The 19,011-nt window shown below is 41.3% G+C and overlaps 2 protein-coding genes across 6 annotated transcripts in view; one reads left to right on the top strand and one right to left on the bottom strand.

Annotated features, from left to right (window-relative positions):
- Window positions 1-19,011, top strand: part of HTR2B (5-hydroxytryptamine receptor 2B) — a 71,241-nt gene that overhangs the window by 40,247 nt on the left and 11,983 nt on the right. The window lies entirely within an intron of this gene.
- The window catches only part of PSMD1 (proteasome 26S subunit, non-ATPase 1), an 85,325-nt gene continuing 67,645 nt past the window's right edge, over window positions 1,332-19,011 (bottom strand). The window contains exons 17-25 of the mRNA XM_056565555.1: window positions 11,155-11,269; window positions 10,959-11,075; window positions 7,474-7,576; window positions 6,939-7,108; window positions 5,792-5,884; window positions 5,163-5,249; window positions 4,775-4,915; window positions 3,887-4,041; window positions 1,332-3,185 (exon numbers count right to left, since the gene is read on the bottom strand). Coding sequence (XP_056421530.1) covers window positions 3,895-4,041; window positions 4,775-4,915; window positions 5,163-5,249; window positions 5,792-5,884; window positions 6,939-7,108; window positions 7,474-7,576; window positions 10,959-11,075; window positions 11,155-11,269 — 973 coding nt within the window. The 3' untranslated portion in view covers window positions 1,332-3,185; window positions 3,887-3,894. The remainder of the gene's footprint in view (window positions 3,186-3,886; window positions 4,042-4,774; window positions 4,916-5,162; window positions 5,250-5,791; window positions 5,885-6,938; window positions 7,109-7,473; window positions 7,577-10,958; window positions 11,076-11,154; window positions 11,270-19,011) is intronic.

A 19,011-nucleotide genomic window follows, 5' to 3' on the forward strand; every position in this document is an offset into this window, starting at 1 on the left:
CAGAAATCGTGACAACGTGGGAAAAGAAGCTTAGTCACGGTGCCCTTTTAATAAACCTAAACCTACCCCCTCCTTGCTGTGTCATATGAGCTTTGGGCACCGTGAACACCCTTTATGAAGGCATTCTGCTTGGATGCTGTGAGACACTTTACCTGGGTGACAAACTGAAGAATTCAATGTGTTCCATTTGGAATTAAGTGCACTATTTTCCAGAACTAAGGCAATATTATTTATTCCTATTACTCTGGACTGACACTACACAGTAAAAACAAAGGCCCCTATTTTGCATACAAAGATGTATTTATTCAAAAGCTTTTAAAATAAACAATGGCAGTGAAAAGACAAACTAAGCACAAAATTCAGTGACTGTGGCATAGATACAAAATTGTCCACAACATTCATTTATTTGTGTAAACTTTACTGTTTTGCTAATTTTTTTTGTAGTATGTGAAGTATGTGTATGTATGTACTATTTCACCAGTATAGTGACAACATTAAAGGAGCAGCCCAGTATAAAAAAAACGTAGTCACTGGGTCGTATGGCGAGGGGTCCGACTGCTGGGCAATCTCCTGCTCTATACGCATATATAGGGTATAATTATTATTATTTTTTATATTGGATAACTCCTTTAACTCTTACAAGTCAACAGCTTTCCTGCTTATATTTTAGATAGATTTTATGGGGGTGAGGGTAATAGGAGAATGTGTCATCTTTTTAAATATGGGTAAGCATCAAGGGAATTGTTCTGAATATGACTGACTTGATTGTATTTGAATTTGGGCAATAGTGCATTAGCATATTCTAGGTGGCATGCTATTTGAGTCCTTGTGTTTACAGCCATGTAGTTTTGTGTATACTATGCTACTATTAGGACTATTATCAACCCATATTTGTTATTTGGGTATATACCCAATATATTGTAAAAATTTTCCTTTGTGATTTTTAAAAGGAATAGTAACCTTAGTTTTTTCTGTGTACAATGTGTTTTGGGGTCCCTGTTTGAAAATTTTCTGTATTAGTACTTTTAAAGGAAATCCATCAGCTCTATTCGCGCCAGGCACCATTGGATAGCCATTAGGGATTGTTCACACGTAGTATATATAATGTGGATTGCCTGCTGTGGATTTCATTATTTACATACCAGCACAAAATTCACAGCATATACAGTGCCAAGGAGGGGGAGCCAGGCTGCTTATGTTCCACTTTTGTTTTTTTGCACCATTGCTGTTTCTTTTTTGTCAAAATTGCCGAGTTTGGCAACAAAAAAATGTTTTGGATGCAAGAATTTTCTTTTTGCATCAAATTCTAAATCCCAGAAAACTCTGATGGAAGCATCTCACGTAATATTCCATGATACTTGTGCTCAAACAAGAGACAACTGTGTGGATAAAACATGTCCAGGGGTTAAATGCGAGTGCAGGTGCAGTGACCGTGAAGAAAAAAAACCTTTTTTATTAAAATTTGCAAATAATTCCTATTTTATATTTCAATAACTGATGAAATGATTACAGAAGTGCAGGATCTCCTCCTCGGTGTGTGCAGACACTATAGATGCTAGGCTCCACCCACCAGCTCATGGAGAACTGAGAATGATAGCAGAAATCTGCTGAAGTATGCAATATACAAGTGATATAAGGCCCAGAAATAGTGCTACTCTTCACGTACACACACTACAGCTTATGCTGAAAATTCACTAAAAACAGCAGGTACACCTTAAAGGAAAACGGGCAGTTTGTTCACGGGATTAAAATGAGATATAACTTATTCTGATTGGTGCCGCTGTTCAGGAGAGACAAGTAGTATTAGGGTCTGTTGTTGATATGCTATTGCCATCTTTTGCACAATGGCGGCATACAGTGCTTTTTTTGCCTCCATCCCCTGTGGCAAAAGAACAGAAGAAAGAAAATATTAGGGATGTCCTGATACCGATACTAGTATCGGTATCTGGGCCGATACCAGGTATTTACATGGTATCGGAGACTCGTCTAATGTCCCCGATACCAAATCTGATAACTGGTGGAGTACTCCGCTCCGCATGGCGGAGCATGTGACACACACTCCACTGTGCTCAGCGTATCGCTACGGAGGAGGCAGAGTGACGTGTATGTCACATGCGCCTCCATAAGACGCCATGATGCGGACGGCAGAACGGGGCAGCAACAGTGATGAGTACGGGGCTGCAGAGCGGCGACACCGGACAGGTGCAAGAGAGAAACTACCAGGGGGTCCTGCTGGCTACAAGGGGGAGGCCTGCTAGCTACAAGGGGAGGCCTGCTAGCTACAAGGGGGAGGCCTGCTATCTACAAGGGGTGGGGGGAGGTCTGCTGGCTACAAGGGGGGTCCTGCTGGCTACAAGGGGGGGTGTCCTATCTACAAGGGGGGGGGGGGTCCTGCTATCTACAAGGGGGGGGGGGTCCTGCTATCTACAAGGGGGGGGGGGGTCTGCTGGCTACAATGGAGGGGCTTCTACTAATGTCTGCACCTACCATATACTCCCTACTATTAAAGGCAATCTTACAGCAGAGTCACCTGCACTAACTTGAATTTATAAGTAGATAGTGCAGGTGACCTGGTTTCTACCACTGCTCACCATGTGATCATCAGTACAATCGCTCCGGAGACATCGGTTTCACCGCCAATGCAAACTCCCTGTTCTGCCCAAAGGAGAATAGAGAAATATTGGCTCATACTACAGCAGCCACCTCCATTGTACACAACAAGGACCCACATATCGTACGGTAAGCAGCGCCAGAGACCGCGTCACTCTGGTGTCAGATTCCCTTTAAAATAAAAGTACTTGTACTTGGTATCAGCGAGTACTAGCATTAAAGTATCAGTACTCATACTCTGTCTTTAAAAAAAAAAGGTATTGGGACAGCTCTAGAAAATATAGAGAGGAAACTGCAAGTAGGTTCATTTGGCCATGTTAGAATTGGTTTAATATAGTTAGGAAGGGTTGAAAAAATGGTGTCTTAACCCCTTTTAAAAGAATTGGTAGGAAACAATTGATCACTTTTTTTTTTCATTTTTATTTCAAAAAAAGAGACCACTGGTCAAAAAGCAAGGAAACCTGGGATTCTGCACTTAACGGTTACAACAGGAAATGGGTGAAGATTAAACATGCAGCCTAGGTGATGTCACTGCTCCCAGCATTCATCCTGACAGACATTAAATTAAAGCAAACCTACAAAAGAAAAGGAAAAATAGCATTAGCAACAGAAGTGATATTACATGGACAAACTGATTCATCCATAAGAATCCACATTCACTTCACAAATTCTATCTATATAGTCATCCTTTAACTCAATTAGAAATCAACTAACTCAGTCCTAAGTTATGCAGCAAAGCTGAAATGTAGGCTTTAGACATTAAAAGGCATTTGCCTCTGGCAAGTACTTTAGTGGGCAGTATATCAGAAGAAAAAAAAACTCAAAACAGGAATTTAGTAGTAAGTATTTTTTTTTTATTGGAAATGGTTGAAAAACTGTGATTCCACTTTTTTTCACACCACGTGCAATGCAGTGATCTTTCATGTTGTTATGATTGCAATAGTACCAAACGTAATATTTCTTTACTAGGTTTAAAAAATAAATATATTTTTATTTTTAACAAATGTCACTGGAACTCAGTTTTTTCTTAGTAGACTACAAGCTGTGATTGACTGCTTGCATAATGTTTTGGAATAGTTACTACTGAAAAGCATTACTGTCAAAAAACTGATAATACTAACTTTATATAACTAATGTAATTTTTTGGATAACACATATGGGCATGCTCTATAACACAAAATGCACATACAGAAGACAATTGCATGAGTGCAGTAATGAACTATGTATTCCTATAATAAGATTTCACACAGTGTTATAATTGTACTTATTCTTGTACCTGCAATTTTAGTCATCAATATATTCAAATGGCTCTGGGGGTTCTGGTTCCTGCTCTTCCTCCTCAATCTTTGGACCATGTGCAGCAACAGGTTCAACTAGTTGCTCTTCTTCCTCACTAGTATCTCTGAGAATAATAATACCCCCAATTGAGAGCTGTGGGAAAAAACAAAACAAAACTGTATCACTAGACTATAAGCATGGTAGACACATAAATGGTGCATACATAAAAGTACTGAATTTTTAAAAGGAAATGTGAGAAAAATCTTTATTCATGTAAATATATATATAAAAGGAGTTGTACTATCTGGCGGACACTTATCAAAGAGTGTCCACAGTGTACCTCAGCTGTAGCTAAATCCACAGCCAGAATCAGTAAACGTGTAACTGAATGGGGTGCACCCAATAAAATGAATGGGTGACAACGTAAAACATGTGGATTCTTTGATAAATGCTTTGTTACCTAATGCAGAAAACCTCCACAAAAAACATCTTCAGCTTAGGCTAGGTTCACATTGCATTGTCCCGCTCTGGGTCCCAAAACAAGTCGGAGCACAACTGACCACCTGCTCACGATGGAACCCAATGACTGACATGGGGTCAGTCAGGGATCTGGTAGTTCAGAAGAAACAAAAAACAGTGCATGCAGTATTTTTTTCTCAGCTAAACTTCCATCGTTTCAATGGCTATGTGAATGAGCCCATTAAGATGAAGTTTCACATGCACACAGATTTACTATTGCCACCAACTGGCGCTGTGTAAATCTGCATGCAGTAAGCTCTGCAGCTAGACGTAGCTGAAGACATACCCATAAAATAATGTCCCACTTAAAGTTATTCTGAATATTATTCAGATTATTCTTTGCATGTTGCCCACAAACTGCACTTACAGGTTTAAAGGGCTGATATCTGGTGCCCTCTGGCATGCTTAGTACTTTGAGCTGAGCTGGCATCACCCGGGCTGGGTTCTCAAGGAGCTGAAAGTTTGGTTCTGGCTCCTTCTTTTTTTCTTCCTTTTTTTCAGTCTCATCCTAGAAACAAAATCACAGACTGTAATACATCTTTTACATGTTACTGCTCCAAAAATCTCCTTCACATTTATGAAACTTTTTAACCTGTTAGTCTAGGTTCACATCTGCAAATGAGCTCTGTTAGGGCAGAATTTGTCAAAAAAAGTGGGCATGAGAGGACTAAAAAGAAATGCAAGCTAAGCATTCATTACTTAACCTGCTCTACTAAAATAAAAGCTGCCATGTGACTATTCTCTTGTTAACTCACCACTTCCATTTTTTCCTCTTCTTTCTTCTCCTTCTCTTTTTCCTTCTTCTTCGCCTTTGCTGTAATGGATAAGACAGCAGTAGAGACCTGAAGAAAGAGACCAGATTAAGGTACATAAACAGAAAAATCTGATTTTCCAAGATAAAAACATTCATACTTTCAAGAAGTATTTACAAATAAAAACAAACAAGTCCATTACATGGATTTCTTAGAAGTTTGGCAACATTAATTTAGCAAAACTTAGAATATGGTCTAGGGAACAAGTCATGACTGTATCATGTGTACTGAAAAGGTGATCTTCAAAAAGAACACAATTTTTCATTTAACTTCCCATAGTTAGTCCGACAGCATATTTCAAGAAATGTACACTTGGCTGAGAAATAAAAAGGCAATTTTATAAGTCTGACAACAACCATCATCTCCAGGAAAGTTACAGCTTACTCTTACACCCTAACAATTATCATACAGCGTCCGCAGCTTTTGTGTTTAAGTGTTAAATAAATAATAAATCTGTCTGGGAATATGTCAGCTACGTTTGCTACTTTCAGTATATATTTATTATTTTCAGTTTTATTTTGAAATGTTTAAATTGACTTTCCACTATTGTTGTGTCCTTTTCCCATACTCACCTTCTCTTTTTCCTTCTCCTTCGGCACTTCTAGGGGGGCAGGGTAGGCAAATGTTGAAGGTTTGCAGTTTGATCGATACTGAACTTTTGGCATCTGCAAAACAACGCAGAAACACAGAAAAACAAAAAAACACAGTTACAATAAAATCACTAGATTGTCATATCAGTGTGTCATGAAATACATGTGATGCATTGGCTAATCAATTTATCATAGGAAAGAATTAGCAAATTGATTCTCCAGATGTATTCTATAGAGGAGTGAATCATCAAATTGGGAGGAAAGATTCGTAGAAACAAAAACAATGAAATCGAGCTTCTAATGGTTACAGCAAAAGTATGATATTAAATAGAAATAAATTTTTTGGGCCTAATGTTTGTTTTTTTAAATAGTCTCATAGGGAAGTAAAAAGAGGGCATACTCACCTGTTCCAATAACTACCACTGTTGTGACGGAGCCCAATCCCTGCTGCTGTACTCTTCTTCCTGGTTCTTGTTATGTTCTGTTTGTGCTCACACAGCCAATCACTGGGCTGGAGTGGGCATTTCCCACCAGAGCAAAACATCAACGGAACCAGAAACAAAAGAGAGCAACATTTGGGACCGGACACCAAGAGAACGGCAGCAGTGTGGGGAATTGGGCAGGTGAGTAAGTCTTTTCTTACTGCAGCCCAAGGCAATTTATCAAAAATACCTCCATGCCCAGAAATTTTTTTTCTATTTTTTTAGGAAAAGCTGCACTATTAATGTTTCAGTGGCCTTACCATCTTAAAGATTTGTCTTAAGGCAGAAAGGGTCTGCCAAACAGTAGATGTATGAACGTAACAATGCCAGACCGAGTATCAAACTGTACTCACAACTTTAACCCCTTAACTAGAATATTTTAGGTAATCATCAATAGAGCAGAAGGGAGAAACCATTGTATAGGAGCTGTGGTATAAGAAAGAGTTAATTCATCTCATTAACAGTCCTGTCTATCATTACTATGAGCCGCTAATGAATGGTGAGTGATCCTGCATCATAAGGTCTGTAAGAGGATTATGCGTTTTCCTTTTAAGTTATGGGGACTTGTGATGCTACAATTACTGTAACCCATTCAGAGCCCTGTTAAAGAAAATCCTCGCTGGAGAGAAACATGTGTCCACACTCACCTTAAGATCCTTATTAAGGCCAATCACACAGGTAGGAGTAAAAGATAGCGACAAGAAATGTGAAAGTGGGAACCAGAACCAGAACTGAGTAAAGACTAAGACTCCGACCACAGAGGGCATGTGAGTGTGCCCGGTGCGAGACTGCAGAGAGATGGTCACATTGTGTCCTCCTGCACAAAAGAAATTCAAACATTAGCTTCAAAATAGTTTTTATTTAGGAGACATCACAATGCTAGCCATTTACAGCCAAGTGGTTAAAATAAGGTCTATATCCAGGATTTCTTCCATCAGTGCGGGGTGAAGAGGGCAGCAGGCAGGGTCATTACCGCCATGAAGCCAGGTGCAGTCATCTAATATCATTAGAAAACCATTATCTGCTGACTTCTAGAGAGAAGTAATTCATACAGTGACATTCTTCTAACAAGGATAACCCCTTAGGTACCATGGAGTGATACTGTTCAATCATTCCAGCCCGGGTCCCAATATGTCACATTTCACCCCAAGATAAAATATTTGTATCTAGTCTACAACATACCTGCATCAAGGATTCCTTGTGCCAGTATGGCGCCAAACTTTGCCATCACATCATCATGTTTGTCATTAATCACCTTGGAATACAGTTGCCGGAACTGACTGACCTGAAAGAGATGACGTTGTAGTTAAAAGGTTAAAACATAATTAATATAATAAATACATCTTAAACTCAGACAACACTGCTTCGTCATGTCTTAGGAATAAATGCACACATTTCAGCTAAAGGTTCTCCCTTCAGTACAAGCGACCTAGACTACTAGTCTTTGCAGTTAGGAACCTGGGGAAGCACCAATGGTACTCTTAGGTAATAAGTGACAGGCAGTGCTCATAGAGTATAATACGTTCTGAACTATAATCATATCTCGAGGAAGCAGGACTACAATGAGGCAGATGCACTGCAGACGTAATGCTCTTCTGGCGCCTGTTTAAAAGGGCAATGTTCAGAGTACCAGACATGGGCACTGTTGTGCATACAGCTTGTAACAGCACCCTGACAAGTTGAAGTGTGAGCTAAAGACTTCCAAGATAACCCATGAATTGCTGGAGAATTAGATTTCAAACTCAGAGCAAAAGAACCACCAATGGTAGCCAAGTTTGCTATTATAGAAATTAATGGATCAAGGCAGGATGGTTGGATGTTTTCGATAAGCCAAATCAGAAGTGTTTAGTAGAAGTGACATGACTCATAAATTAACTTTTAAAGGAGTACTCCACCCTAGACATCTTATCCCCTATCCAAAGGATAGGGGATAAGATGTCTGAACGCGGGGGTCCAGCTGCTGTGGACCCCCACAATCTCCCTGCTGCACCCGGCATTTGTTTAGAGCGTCGGGTGCAGCGCCGGAGACTTGTCATGTCCACGCCTCCTCAATGCAAGTCTATGGGAGGGGGCGTGACAGTGTCACGCCCCCTCCCATAGACTTGCATTGAGTGGCCGTGCCCGTGATGTCACGAGCGTGGCGTGGCCGGGACGTCACGAGCCTCCGGCGCTGCACCTGACACTCTAAATAAACACCGGGTGCAGCAGGGAGATTGCGGGGGTCCCCAGCGAGACCCCTGCATCAGATATCTCATTCCCTATCCTTTAGACAGGGGATAAGATGTCTAGGGGCGGAATACCCCTTTAAAATAGTTGCCTGTGCTTTCAGAAATTGAGGGGCTTCTTGAAGAGTCTGGAACTGGGAGGTTGAGTAACTCTAAAGGTTCTGCTCAGTGCTTGGATTCTACCGTGGATACACTGACTTTATTATCTTCTTTATAGACTGTTTATTTTAATTCAGTGTGGAGTTCTCCCAGATGGAACACTGTGCAGAAGCAGCATACCAAAGTGGGGAGACAATCTGTGTACAGGGCAGAACATGGGGAGTTCTAGCAATAAACTGACTGGCTTAGGCTTACACAATAAGACTGATGTAATATCTAAAAAAGGTGGAAAATAAGAGGGTTCAGTGCCTGTGCTGCTGGCATCTACATGATTTAGACCTTCTATTTCATCCGATTCAGCTCATTGGGTGCTATTAATTTAATTTGGATACTGCCTCACATTCATTGCAGGCCTCATTAAAAAGGAGATATTTATACACACACTACATATGTGTATATAATATTTATCATTACCAAAAGCAGCTTGTCCCTGTGCAGTTGACTTGTGACACATTCCTCTTAGCTTGGCATTCAGCCTCTGGGTTAGAATTATTATTATTATTATTTTTTTTTTTAAGGATTTGAAATCTGAAGTTACAGATTTAGTGGCGGATCCGAATGGTTTCTGCAGCAAAAAGCCACAACTTTGATTTTATTGTGCATTTTGACTTCTCCATTGAAGTCAATGGAGAAAATTCACAGCACTTTCACAGCAAAACGGACATGCTGCAATATTGAAATGGGCACCACTGGGTCAATGTGTGGATTTTGTGCAGATTTATTTTTCTTTTGCAGCATTTGAAATACATTTTTAACAATCCCATTCCAATTGGCTGCTACTGACTTATGCTGTCAGATCTGTTCTGAAAGAAGTTCTTCTAAAAGCTAAATCTATCTAAAACTTTAATACTTTGCAGTTACATTTTTTATTATTTATCCTGCATGGGTCCTTTGTTAGAGCCTGTATGAAGTAAGTGCTGCAGTTACAGATCTGCAAGAGTCATCAAGATGGACATACCCATCCCTTACAGTTAAGATGTACATGCTATTAGGGGTGTGAATCGCCAAGAATTTGGCGATTCGATTCGAATCGCGATACCAGTGTGGCGATTCGATATATCGCGATATATCGCGATACCGTCTAGGTGACGATACATCGCGATATATCGCCCACCTGGGAGCATTCATAGATCCCAATAGACGCCGCTGTCAGCTTTGACAGCGGCGATCTAGTACTCCGGTGCACACTTTTTTTTATGTTATCCCGTCCGGGCTGCAAAATAAAATAAAACGCACTTTATCTTACCTGCCAACGAGCCCGCGGAGCTCCGGTACAGGTGTTCGGTCCCCGGGCTGTATTCTTCTTACTTCCTGTTAGTCCGGCACGTCACATGGAGCTTCAGCCTATCACCAGCGGAGGCGGGACATCGCTGCGGCCAGTGATAGGCTGAAGCTCCATGTGACGTGCCGGACTAACAGGAAGTAAGAAGAATACAGCCCGGGGACCGAACACCTGTACCGGAGCTCCGGGGGCTCGTTGGCAGGTAAGATAAAGTGCGTTTTATTAAAAATTCCACATCCCTAAAAGAATCGATTCAAAAATATTTTGAATCGATTCTGTATCGGCAAATGAAAAATCGCGATTATCGCGAGAATCGATTTTTTCTTACATCCCTACATGCTATATAGAAATATATAGACTTTTTATTGAAGTCTGACACAAGCCACGCAGATGGCTTTGCACATACTACTCTGCTGGTTCTAGAGATCGGTGGGGTTCTGCACGCCCAAACTTTGTCCGATCAAAACTTTTGACATGTCAAAAGTTTTTGCAGATGACAGTGCCTATTTATAGTGAATAATAACTATGCAGTTCCTGATGTAAAAACACTATTTTACAGAATGTAAAGCGCCACAGTAACATAAATGCAGACACTGAGCCAGGAAGGAATGCTGCAATATCGCTAAGATGGATATATACAAAAAATATTCATCATAACATGTTTAGTGCGTTTTATAGGTCTCCCTCCTGAATATAGTTTGCCACCCTCTTCAGTGACTGGCAAATATCCCTGTATGCACACTCACAGGGTGAGAATTAAAGAGTCCATTGAGGTTTAAATAAATAATTTCCGATTATACTAAAGCTTTTCTTACTAAACAACTTTTGCTCTGATTCTCTTGCGCTATATCATGTTTAAACTGAGTTGACAAGGGTTAACGTATTGCGAGAATTGTGTAGAAATAGACAGCACGTTAATGTAGAAAGAGCACTGTAAGCATATAAAACCATTACACAACATGTGCCCAGAACTGTACTGGGATAAGAAATCCTCCACCCACCTTCGGACACGTTACTTCAGTCTGCTGGATCATGATCAGTGCAGAGGAGATGAGCGCACCCTGACGCACATAATTCACAGGGTCGTTGATCATAGGTTCCAGGAGGTTAATGGCTTCCTGTAATAGATACATGGATTGTAGGTTACAGCACATACAGGAAAAGTCAAGGATAACATAAAGAGGCATAGTTACTCACCTTGTTTCCAGTGCCAGAACAGCAGATACCAAGTGCCATTGCAGCTCCATACCGCACATGAGGATTGTAGCTCTCAGACAGCAGCGACACTACACTTGGACATTGTTCTGGTGTTCTGCAGAAGTAAAAGAAGCAATACATTTTAGATCCACAAAAAAGCTAATCTTTAAACAGAATCAAAGTGGCTGAATTGAGTAACTGATGACCAATCCTCAGGTTAAGCCATTGATATTACAGTTGGTAGGGTCCGATCCTAGCACCCCTCTCTGATCAGCTGTTTGAAGAGTCTGCAGCACTTGTATGAGCACCTCAACCCCTTCAAAGTCTACAAGGGCTGGTACCTGCAATCCCTGTGGGGTGCTGGGAGTCCAACTCCCACCCACCTGATATTGGTGGTCTATACTGAGGTTTTGCCATCAATTTTTAAAGACTGAATAACCCTTCTAAATTTCCACAATCTTTGCCATTTTTTCCACACACCAAAGCAACTGTACTGCTCCACCAAAAAGTAAAAAATGACTTTCTTTATATTCATTCTGGATGGTACACTGTGTTTACAGCCTGCAGACCATATAATGGGCGGCGCTGTACAATCTGAAATGTGACTACTTATTTCCTTCCTCAAAGACGTTGCAGGACTGTTCAATATCACTATTCCCTTATGCCACCACATCATAGCAGAACTGCAGTTTTTCAGCCAAAGCCATTAGTGTATTAAAAAGAAATGGGAAATATAAAGGAAGGATTTATACTTCTCCTTCCTCACCAATCCACTTCTGGCTTTGGCGCAAAAACTGCCAAGTGGAAACCCAGCCGAGGAAACCTCAGCAATGCATTGGTAAGATAGGGAGTATTTGAAGTGCCATTTTTTTCTAACATTCCACAAGTTTTAAATAAAACCATGTGCATCCCAAAGCATTCTTTCACACGGGGTATGATTGTAATGGCTGCCCTTGAAATATAAAATACAATCATACCAATAAATGATTGCATAGTATTCGTTTACTGTGGAATAAGGCTAAAGAACAGTAATTGTGTAAACTGAAAAAAAAACTACAAACACTAAGGTCACTGGGGGAGATTTATCAAAATCTGTGCAGAGGAAGAGTGGTGCAGTTGCCCATAGCAACCAGATTGCTTCTTTCATTTTCCACAGGCCTCTTTAGAGGCCTGTGGAAAATGAAAGAAGCAATCTGATTGGTTGCTATAGGCAACTGCACCACTCTTCCTCTGCACAGGTTTTGATAAATCTCCCCCACTATCCATATAATATGGTGAAACAGAAAACAAGGTTAAACAGACTTCCAAGATCTATAACAAAAATATATAAACATTATATATATTTTATTACACACACACACACTGGCCCAGATTTATGAAACTGTGTGAGAAAAAATGGAGGGATTTTCCCACAACAACCAATCACAGCTCAGCTAATGAGCTGTGGTAAAGTGAAAGCTGAGCTGTGATTGGTTGCTGTAGGAAAATCCCTCCACTTTTTCTCTCACACAGTTTCAGAAATCTGGGCGACTCAGTATTCAAATTGCAAATGATGTCCAATCTATCAGTATTATGGAAGAGAGGAGAAGGAGCCAAGTAGATCCATATATTATGGGAAAACGTACAGCAAAAGTTATTTGTGCACATTCTGGGTTTAGTCCTGTGGGTGGTCCTATCAGTGATTTCAGCCTTTCCTGTAAGGCTGTGTTCACACGCTGTGGCTAATTAGCAATACCACAGTCAAATACTGAATGGCCCTTATTTACTAAGAGTGTTGTGTAGGTTTCTTTGTGGGTTTTAATTCCCTACAATTTTTTTTCCACTGTATTTACTAAGGTTTCCCTACATTTTCCACTTTCCCTACATTTTGCTTATTTTTTACACATGTTCTGATCTGTAGGGTTTTCCTCAGCTGAAATCCACCACATTCTCTGTGGAAACCTTATTGGGTTTTCTTAGCAAAATGGAGAGTTACTCGAGGTGTCGGGTTTGCAATAGAAAATGAGGGCCAATGTGTTTTTGCTGTGAATGACCCTAAAAGCGGTAAAAATTGTGCATTTTATCTAGATAAGTATAATTTACATAAATTGCCTATTTTGAAGTCATTAGCATTTATCAGTGTGCCGCGGTAATTTGGGAGTGTAAACAGGTTCCCTTTCTTAAACACTGCTGCATGTATGTATTGTGCTTAATGAAGGGGCACTGATTTACATCCCTCCCTTGTCTCCTACCGCTGCACATCTCCCGCCCTCTACAAGACTACAACTCCCAGCATGCCCTCACTGTAAGGGCATGCTGGGAGTTGTAGTCTTGCAACAGGTAGCAGACAGATGGGAGATGTGCAGCGCGGTCGGGTGGGAGACAAGGTGGGGATGTAAATCAGTGTGAAAATGATCAGGTAGTCAGAAAAGCAGAAACATAAACAAGGTTCAAGCTGGTGTAGATTCCTGGAGCTTTTTAATCAGATGCGCCTAGATCTGCGACAGTCGCAGTTGATAAATCAGGGTGCACTGGAAGGCGAAAAGTGAAAAAACGTCTACGTGAGCAAGATGTCAAGATGAGTGGTGGGATGTAAACAAAAAGAAAGTCACAAATAAGTGGAGTTGCGTCAAATATACGGGAAAATAAGCTCTACAAACTTTGATAAATCTGGGCCTATTTGCAGTGTATGCTGGGAAAAAATCCGCAAACGTCATACGTCAAAACTGTATACTGTATAGTATAGATCTGTGTTTATTAGTGAGTCAACTATATGCAATGCAGTTAAAACATTTATACAAAGGTCTAGTCAAAAAGTATCCAGCCACTGTGGGAACACTTTGCACAACATCAATGTAACAGGCAGGCAAGGAGAATGGACTGGAATGTGCATACACAAACATTGACAACTTTCCTACACTGGTAAATTTTGTGTTAAGCTTGAACATTCCCCAGCAGAAATAAAGAGGCAGAAGGCTTTTGGGGCCCATGCAAAGAGTGCAGCATGAATGTGGCACAAGCATTTTAAAGTGTATCTGTCGTAAAGAAAAACTTGTTATATAATTTAGATAATACCATTATATGTGGATTTGTAATGCCTGTGTGTCTCTGTGAGGAGACCAAATACAGTAAGTGTGGGTGGACAAGCAGGGCTCTGTGCACCGCGGACAAGAAGGGCTCTGTGCACCGCGGACAAGCAGGGCTCTGTGCACCGAGGACAAGAAGGGCTCTGTGCACCGAGGACAAGAAGGGCTCTGTGCACCGAGGACAAGAAGGGCTCTGTGCACCGAGGACAAGAAGGGCTCTGTGCACCGAGGACAAGAAGGGCTCTGTGCACCGAGGATAAGAAGGGCTCTGTGCACCGAGGACAAGCAGGTCTCTGTGCACCGAGGACAAGCAGGCCTCTGTGCACCGAGGACAAGCAGGCCTCTGTGCACCGAGGACAAGCAGGCCTCTGTGCACCGAGGACAAGCAGGCCTCTGTGCACAGAGGACAAGCAGGCCTCTGTGCACCGAGGACAAGCAGGCCTCTGTACACCGAGGACAAGCAGGCCTCTGTGCACAGAGGACAAGCAGGCCTCTGTGCACAGAGGACAAGCAGCGCACTGAGGACAAGCAGGGCTCTGTGCACTGAGGCTTTATGACATGCTCCCAGCTCACACAGCAGGATGATTAACAAGCCAGGAGCCTGCACAGAGCCCTGCTTGTCCTGCCCTTACTTCCTGTATTTGGACTCCTCATAGAGACACACAGGTTATAGCTGCAGGGACAGCATTTTTTCATCAATGTATATTACAAATATACACAAAACAGTAGGGATGTCAGGATACCATTTTACAGGCCGCACTGCAGCAAGTATCGGACATGGTATCGGGTACATTAAACGAGTCCCCTACACCATGCAAATGCCGGGTATCGGCCCCGATACGATACTAGTATCGGGACATCCCGATATAACAGTATTATCTACGTTATATTAAAAGTTTTTGTTAAAGACAGGTACACTTTAAACTTGGTCGAGAATCTGTTGAAAGTGATCCAGGTTCTAAAAATGGATCTTGGAATGTTGGATGTGTATGAGCTGCAAGAAACAAAGATCAGTAACTGGCTGTGCAAATCTAGGGATTTGTTAAACTACTGTGCCCCAAATTTTGATGCATGACCTTGGCAGGAGACAAGTGGCAAATTTTGTTCCATGGCTACCAGAAAAGTAACATCGTGCTGCAGTAGCTGAAGATGCATTGTGGGTCACTGTCCCCGAAATCCTTCTGAATCAAAATAGATACCGCAGAGAAATTCTCAAACTTAACTCAAAATTTCAAGCAGACTCGTTCTACTGACTCATTTTGAATGCAACAGTCACATAGTTAATATGCTTACTCAATGGCATACAGCACCCCACTGACTAGTACCGAGAAGAGATCATTGTTTGTGCATGTTCTTTCCTTTCCACTTTCCTTGCCTGCCAGGTTACCTTGATACCCTGCAAACCATTTTCTATATACTAACAATGGTTGAACATACCTTGTACAAACCTATGCAGCAACAATAGCATTATCTTTACCATTGGCATCTGAAGGCTTTCACTGAAGTCATTTTGAGTCTAATGATAATGTGGACTTAGTACTTGCTAAACACTGGTCTAAAACAAGCAGGTGACCTGCAGCTTTCCAAGTTCTTGTGGACATCTACAGTTGAGGTGCCTATGCAACGTATCCTTAGATCCTGCCAGTTGAAGGGCCATAGTAAATGACAGCCAAGGCAGAAGGACTTGTGTTTTATCTACCTCTGCATCAAGTGCACTGTAGCCTCCATGCAACAATGACATCTTGTGGAAAAGCTTTATAATTTCACAAACTCTTTAGTGAATGTAAAGGTTTACCAGATGTATGAGTGTCACAGGTTACTAGTGCATAGTGAGTAAAACCTTGTGCTGCTGCTAAAGCCCATATATAGCAATGACTCCAAATAACAAGCTGATCTGCAGATACAGTTCTCTAGCTATGTACAAATGTTCAGTGATGATGGACACAAAAGTAGGACATCAGAATAGACCATTATTCCTCCTAAATGTCGAATTCCCAAATGAATGCCCTGTCAGAATAAAAATGTTTGTGCTTTGTGAAAGTCAGTGATGGTCCATACAGAGAAGCCAAATTCTAAAGTAATATACCACAAAAAAAAAAAAATCTAAGGGTGCATTCACACCACGTTTTTTGCAATACAGTGCCCGTATACGTTTTCAATGTGAAAACCGTACGGAACCGTATTGTAAACCGTATGCATTGACTCTCTATTGAAAACCGTATGCCAAATGATGCATTCGGTTGTGTCCGTTTTGCCAGTTTTTTTCCCCCGTACAAAAACTGTAGTCTACCACGGTTTTTGGTCTGGGTGAAAAACTGTATTAAACCGTATACGTTATGTGCATACGGTTCCATCCGGTTTTCACCATACTTTTTTTTTGACTTTGCAGTTTTTTGGGGGGGAATTTAAATCAAACAAGTAATACTTTATTCAAATTGGAGGGAAGCGTTAAAAACGTATACTTTTTTTAAATTTTTTTTTTTTAAACGGATGCAGCCGGACATCATTTTTCAAACCGTATACAGCTTTTAACTGTATACGGGTTGACATTTGTACACACGTTTTGATACAGTTTAGTGAGGTTTTTAGGAATCTGTTTTTCATCAAAAACCTGATAGGGGAACTGTATTGCAAAAATGTGGTGTGAATGCACCCTAACAGTGAATCCAAGGGCTCGCCCTTTATTTATTTTTGGGGGGGGGAATTCATTTTGATTCATGATTGCCATTGCTGTTCGTTTGGCCCCTTTTCATCTTGCCCCTTTGTCTGATTGTTCATGCGGATTGTATCTTGGAACGTTAAGGGGTTGAGGTCCCCTCACAAATGCAGCCTAGTCTTTTGCCACCTTAAGCACTTGCCACCCGATATAGCTCTCTTACAGGAGACACATTTGGAAGCAGCAGATTTCTGCCGCATGCGGAAATGGTGGGTGGGGAGGATAGAGGGTTCCCCTGCAATTGATCGTAAGGCGGGGGTTTTCATACTCTTCCCCAAGTCCTTCACTTAAAACATTCTGTCTATATCTGCTGATACTGACGGGAGATTTTGTAGTGTCCACCATAAGACTACCTCCAAACAGTTTGGAGTGACCAATGTATATGGCCCCAATTCTGGGCATGATATTTTTCTAGATGATTTGGCCGGCAGAGTGGCCTTGACTGTCCCCCTCCACAAGCTTGTGGCTGGCGACGTTAACACGGTTATGCATCCTGGTGAGGATCGGCGTAGTAACCGGCCTTGCCCGATCTTACCTCGCTGCTCTGACAGCCTGCTACAGCCTTGGGTGACAAGACTTTGACTTACTGATACCTGGAGGGCTCTCCATCCTGACGAAAGGGATTTTAGTCATTACTCACATGCGCATGATTCATGGTCTAGACTGGACTATTGTTTTGTGACTGACTCCTTCCTTCAGAGGGTGGACAGCATCTCTACAGAAGACTTCGTTATATCCGACCATGCCCCTCTGTTAATTCATCTGACTGAGATGATTCTCCTCGTATCAGTCAGATGGATTAATTAGGTTGTCCACCATAACGTGCTTTTAGTACATACCTGCCAGACAGTAATGGACAAGCTTAGGAAAGATCTGCGCTTGTCTTGGGGCTAAATGGCTATGTTGTGAGATTACCATAACACTGTGGCTAGCTTTTTGTGAACTGGTATTTCCTGTTTCAGTTTTCTTTTTTTGGACTACAAATCCCATAATTCCATTTTCCTCCCTCCCACACATCAGCCACCCCCCATTGAAACATAAATAAGCTGCATCCATTCAAAAGACATGTGGTTTTCAATCAGGGTGCCTACAGCTGTTGCATTAGTTGCAGATTGATCTCTCCCCCACCAAGCAATCCCTCCACTCATTGAAGCAGACAGGCTCCCTGTCATCAGCTGACTAGTGAGTCAGGTCTTGGCCGCATTGCAACCTGGGAAAAATCTGAGACAACAGTCATTTTGTATGCTGCTAAAAATAAATATTGGGGTGAAAATCACAGAAGAATGGTGAGAAAACTGTCACACACAGGTACAGACACTATTATGAACTAACTTAAAAAAAAAAAAAAAAAAAAAATTGGTGCAGCTCACAGCCAAAAATCTGAGGATAGTGTGATTAAATACCGGAACCCACCGGCCAAGGTAAATCAAAGAATATAGAATATAATCACTCCTCTAAGATTTCACCTACAAAAGGTGCATAGTGATATTTCAAGGATTGCAAAATTGGAATAAAATTTAAATTTATTAAAAGTGTCAATATAAAAAATATGATAAAATATATATCTTGGCACTAATATAGGAATAAACCACCACTGGGCCCTAGTGGGGATATTCACACAATATGTAAATTTTAGAACATTATTCACATTTCTGGAAAATAATAAATTGGCATCAATCTAATAGTCCGGCATCCAATGGTTCAACATAGTGGCAGTCAATGTGGTAAATTTGTAAATGTATGGTCTGATCTCAGATGGACACAAATTAGACTGCTATCAGACCAATAAATCGAACTGTCACTGACTTCAATATATGTATCACTGTTGTAATTGTTATGATCTCACCAAATCCTGGGAATGCCCGATGAGTACTGCTGTAGTAGTCTGCTGTGAAGGTACAGGCAGCGATGTTAGAGCTGTCACCGATCCAGCGCACCCATGGAGTGGCTATGGGAGGTTTAACAAGTGATGGGTTTTGGGCGCCCCTTCTTGACATACCTCCGGGAATTATACTCTTCCCCTGTGGCCCGCATTCACACCCCGGGCTTCATCTCTGACCCATTCTTCACACATAA

This window comes from Hyla sarda, chromosome 3 (genome assembly GCF_029499605.1).
Source record: "Hyla sarda isolate aHylSar1 chromosome 3, aHylSar1.hap1, whole genome shotgun sequence".
NCBI lineage: Eukaryota > Metazoa > Chordata > Amphibia > Anura > Hylidae > Hyla > Hyla sarda.